A 5,063-nucleotide genomic window follows, 5' to 3' on the forward strand; every position below is an offset into this window, starting at 1 on the left:
TAGGCCTGACACCCCCTGGGAGAGGAGTGGGGACAAGAAGGACAAATGCCTATCGGTTGGATGACCCTTAAGACAAGAGGTGAAGAAGCCAAGCTTTTACTGCAAGGTGGATATAGTCTTTGTAACTGGCTGATAAATGCTGCTCACTCAGAGCACCTAGGGTATGTGAGAGAGGGGGACAGGGATGACAAAGAAGTTCATCTCATATGCCAAATTTTAGTTTTAAAAGTTTATTTATTTATTCTGAGAGAGAGGGGGCAGGGGAGAGAGAGAGTCCCAAGCAGGCTCTGCACTGTTAGCACGGAGCCTGGTGAGGGGCTGGAACTCATGAGATCATGAACTCGTGAGATAATGATCTGAGCTGAAAGCACGAGTCAGATGCTCAGATGACTGAGCCACCCAGGTGCCCTCATATGCTAAATCTAAAGAGCTGTTCGTGGCAACTTATAGCACCTTGTTAAGAGGGATTCTGGGGGACTGTCCAGACTCTATAGAAAACAGAGCTGTGATTATTTGCTTGGGTCTGCTGTGGGCTCCAGATGAAGGAGCAGCAGTATCTGGTATCCTGGGTAGGTGTACCTTAGACAATGGCCAAGAATTCTCCTGATCAATTTTTCCAGCAGGGAAGCCAGATCAAATTTAAATTGGCCTCTGATTCCAAAGATTTGCCCAACATCCAAAACCACCTGAAAGAAACTCCTGGAGGCTGCATAAAAAGGAAAAAGTCAGGCTCCAATCAGGACCATGCCTTGGAGAGAGAGCTGAGATTCCTTAAGCTGCTGTGGCTTCCTCAGGCTTGTTACCTCAGGTGTCCACCTTCAACTTCCACAGCGGGATTAGCCGTAAGTTCTTTAATGGGGGAATTGATTGTTGATTTGCTTGTTTTGAGGAATGAGGCAGAAGGGAGTTGCTGGGGAGACTGTGCCTTGTCCAGAAGCTGGTCATGGGGGGAAGAAAAGTGCTCTTTGTCTGGTAACAGTTCTGGAATGGAAAGAAAAGCATGTCAAGTGCCTGAGACCTTTGTCCCAGAAGACATGCTGCCACCTGGGCAGACAGGTGATGATGCAGGGTGGGCAGGTGAGAAGGAGGTGACAGAGAGACTGAACAGGTAGGAGTCCTGTGTGATTTTTTTAAAAAAACTACAATGACCATGCTTTCTGACTTTTATAAGGTGATATATAACAAGAAATATTGAGAGTTTGGGTATATATATGGCAATAAAAGGAGCTGACTTACATTTTGGGCAAAGAGGATATCCATGTAGGTATGAAAATACCAGCTTCACAGATGAAGACTTTCCTTTTCCTTCTGTAGAAATAGCTCCTAATTCCATAAATCTATACAGCTATGGAAATGAACATAACATGCTAAAGAATTTTCTTCTGATTTCTTTTTTTGTAAACACTGGGGCAGCTAAACTGATATCTAATTTCTAAATAACCAAAAGTTTATATCCCTATCAAACTTGCTTTTTTTTCACCATTTTTCAAAGACACTGAGGACACTGCCCAATTAAGTCTTCTAAGGTAATTCAGTATAAATTCTTTTCATGGCCCAAATATTCCTTAAAGAACGAATGGGAAACAAAATATGCTCATTTTCCTTGGAAAATTAGCTGGGGCTATTTTATGAATTGAAACTCTTAAAATCAAATCATTTCATTTGAAAGAAGCCAGAACACATATTCATTCTCGATGCTTCCTGCCTCCTGGTGGGATGGTAGATGTTTCCAGAAAATTGCCATGCCAGAGTTCCACAAGTCTGGTCTTTAAACCTGTTTCCAAGCCTGCCCTCCAGTTGTTTGTGGAGAAACATGCCTTTCATGGTAAATGGAAACATATCCAGTGTCAAGTTCCAAGCTCTTAGCGCTAAACTTAGAAAGTATTTTGGGGGGGGGAGGGGAGTGCAGTGACGAGTGTAGGGCTGATGGTAGTTACTCAGAAAGAAGCCCAAATTATATGGGATTGTACAGATTTTGTAATGTGTGTTTTGTTTTATTTTTCTCATAAAAGCCAGGGACTTTTGTAAGAAGAGCAAAGGTGGGGTAGGGAGGGGAAGATGTGTTTCCAAGGAGAGTCTGAGGAGAGAGCTGTGGTCCTTTGTTTACAGTTTATATTAAAACAGGAAGGTCTACACCCTGCCCCGATTCTTCCTACCCCCTCCCCAAATACTCTAGTTCTCTATTTTCTCTTTATTTTTACTTCTAAAAGCACAAAGGGATGGATGGATGGATGGATGGATGGATGGATGGATGGATGGATGGGCAGATGGACAGGCAGACAGATAGGGGTGTGTGTGTACGTGTGTGTGTATTTAATGTTAGGAAAGTTCTAAAAATTTGCCATTCTGCCTCTGAATTTTCTCTGTCGATCAACCCCCTATCTTCTTCATCCCAGTGCACGTGTCTCCAGCGTCCTGACCTTCCTGTGCTTCTGAGCAAAACCATGATGGTGAGTGTCCCAACTCCCAGAGCCACGGAGGTGATATGGAAGAAAGGAAGGGGCTGGTGTCCAGAAGCATTCTCCTGTTGGGACTAGAATGTGATTCTCTTTTCCCTTTAATGCTACCAGAAGGGAGAAGTAAGTCGAATAGGCCCTTGCCCCCAGTCCCAGGTAGCATATGCAGTATTTTTTTGCCCTGTCAATCAAAGTTTTGCCAGATCCATTCTGTGTCTGCTCATTTGTTCACTTTCTCCTTTGTGGAAGATGTTAGGTCATTTTATCTAAATGTTAGTTCTCTTCTTCGTGTCTGACATGATTAGAGAGCCGTCTGGAGTACAGGGACTGGGCTTTATTTATTAAGTCTGTCTTCAGGGTTTGAGGCAGTGTCCAGTATATAATGAAGATTCAACAAACATTTGAATGAGCACATTCTCTTTAGCACACAGTTACAGCCCTCGGCTGCATGCAAGGCCCACATTCAGGACTGTGCGTGTCAGGGCAGGAGAAGTGCACTAGTGACTCAGCCCCCACACCTAGCAAGGTCAGAGTCAAGTGAGGGAGAGGAAAGGCATCCATCTACTGTGGGGCTCGAGGCAGAAATGGTGCCTGCCGACAGGTGCACATACGGGGGCACATAGTAATGAGGCGCTTGTTGGTTAAGTTTGCGGGTTTTAAATCCAAGATTTCTGAATGGTGTTTCAGGCTTCTAGCCTCCATACTCCTAAAATCAGCCAAGCCACTCTGGAAGCTGCACTTTGGCAAGTCCCTTCTCGTGCCAGTCCTCGTGGGGGCTTTGACTTGAATTCAAAACATGCCCCTCTTGCCCTCCCCCAGATTCTGCAGCCCCTCTTTCCCATTTCCCATGGCCCTTGGCAAGGGACACTTAGCCCACAACTCTAGAGAGGTCTTCTAAAGAACAAATGGGTAAGCTGTTTGCAACAGTGGTTAGTGGTTGTAGTAAACAGCCCAAATTAATCTCAGGTGGGGGGTGGGCTTTGTTCTGGAGAAGTCCATCACTGCTGGGGGTCTATAGAGCAAGGGGATTTGAAGACCAGATTTACAGCCCGGCCAGCTGAGGAAGAGCATGAGAGGAGTAGGGTGAAGAGGACGAGACCCCATTTACTCGTAGGAAAAGAAAAATCCAAAAGGCCTGATGGACTTCATCCGTCGCTAGCTGGTGGTGGTGAGAGCGAGGGCGGGGTGAGAGGCGAGGGTCTGGTTCTGGGCTGCTGGAGGAACTGGAAATCATGGGTGGAATTTGCCGCTTCATTTCAAACAATTAAGATGATGTTGCCAAAGGGGGAAAGTTTGAAATCTGAACCTGTGGCAAGAGTTATTCGGCAATTCTCCATTCATTTGGCATTAAGATGTGGTGTAAATAAACACCCTTGGGTACTTTGGAAACCTAATAACACAGGAAGTCCCAAAGGCCCAATGGGGCCACCTGTATCTGGAATGCCCCTGGGTCTTTATTCTAATGGCTGATTTGTGTCCAAGGAGGGAAGGCACGAAGTGACTTCTGTGCCCCTGTCTGGGCTGGGGAGGAGGGTGAGAGTGAGACTCTTCTCCAGCCTGGCCCTGGAATGTGGCCTCAGAACAGGGAGGCCTTTTGAGAAGCCAGGGAAAGCTGTAGACTTACCCACATATACCGTAGGTAGAGGCTCTCCTGGCTCCCTGAGCCCACCCAAGGGTCCTGAGTACTTCATAATTCTTTTGCTTCCCCAACTTTGGCCTCCCTTCACCTCCAGAATCAACTCCTGAGTCGTCATCACAGTGTTCAAAACCCCCCATGGCAGAGCCTTCACCTCCCTTCCCAGCCCCTCCTGTAGCACACTCGGTATGGCCACACTCAGGCTGAGGCCATAATACCTGCTCTTCCTGTCCCAGCCCCAGCCGCTTGTCAGGGTCCCTTTGCGACCTGCTGTTCGAACGAGGTCTTCCCCAGCCCTTTCAGAAGGAAGTACTTGCCCTCTTCTTTTTTTATTTTTTATTTTTAAATATTTTTAAAAATATTTTTATTTATTTCTAGGAAAGAGAGAGAGAGACAGCGTGAGCAGGGGAGGGTCAGAGAGAGAGGGAGTCACAGACTCTGAAACAGGCTCCAGGCTCTGAGCTGGCAGTCAGCACAGAGCCCGACGCGGGGCTCGAACCCACGAACCGCGAGATCATGACCTAAGCGAAAGTCGGACGCTTAACCGACTAAGCCACCCAGGCGCCCCAGTACTTGTCCTCTTCTTAACAATTTCTGTGTGCTTGGACTTCGGAATGTTTGTCATATGATGCTGGCTATTACTTCGCCATCTATGTGCGTCATATGACCTCTATCCATGCCAAGGGAGGATAAGCCGCTTGAGGGCAGGCAGTGTCCCCAGGCTACCATGTGTTCCCTGTATCAATAGTAATTAGGGTCCAGAGTAATGGCCATCTTTGAGGTTTGAGGGGCTTAGGAGATGTTGAAGGGAATAAATGATAACGGCAGAAAAATCTCCTGAGGTACCTCAAGATTGGCAGGGTTGTGGGCAGGGATGAGACTGTTAACTACTCATGCCTGGAGTCCTACAAAGACACCAGTGGGGGTGTGGCTGTGTGTGCTGGCAGGTGCCCCCCCCCCCCCCCCCCCCC

The 5,063-nt window shown here is 47.0% G+C and overlaps 1 protein-coding gene across 2 annotated transcripts in view; it reads left to right on the forward strand.

The window, feature by feature from the left end:
* Positions 1 to 445: 445 nt before the first annotated feature.
* The window catches only part of LOC144244696 (uncharacterized), a 19,962-nt gene continuing 15,344 nt past the window's right edge, over positions 446 to 5,063 (forward strand). For both annotated transcript variants that reach the window (XM_077780059.1, XM_077780058.1), the window contains exons 1-2: positions 446 to 842; positions 2,397 to 2,450. In XM_077780059.1, the coding sequence (XP_077636185.1) occupies positions 588 to 842; positions 2,397 to 2,450 (309 nt within the window). In that variant the 5' untranslated portion in view covers positions 446 to 587. The remainder of the gene's footprint in view (positions 843 to 2,396; positions 2,451 to 5,063) is intronic.

The sequence above is a fragment of the Crocuta crocuta genome, unplaced genomic scaffold, assembly GCF_008692635.1.
Source record: "Crocuta crocuta isolate KB4526 unplaced genomic scaffold, BGI_CrCroc_1.0 scaffold147, whole genome shotgun sequence".
Lineage (NCBI taxonomy): Eukaryota > Metazoa > Chordata > Mammalia > Carnivora > Hyaenidae > Crocuta > Crocuta crocuta.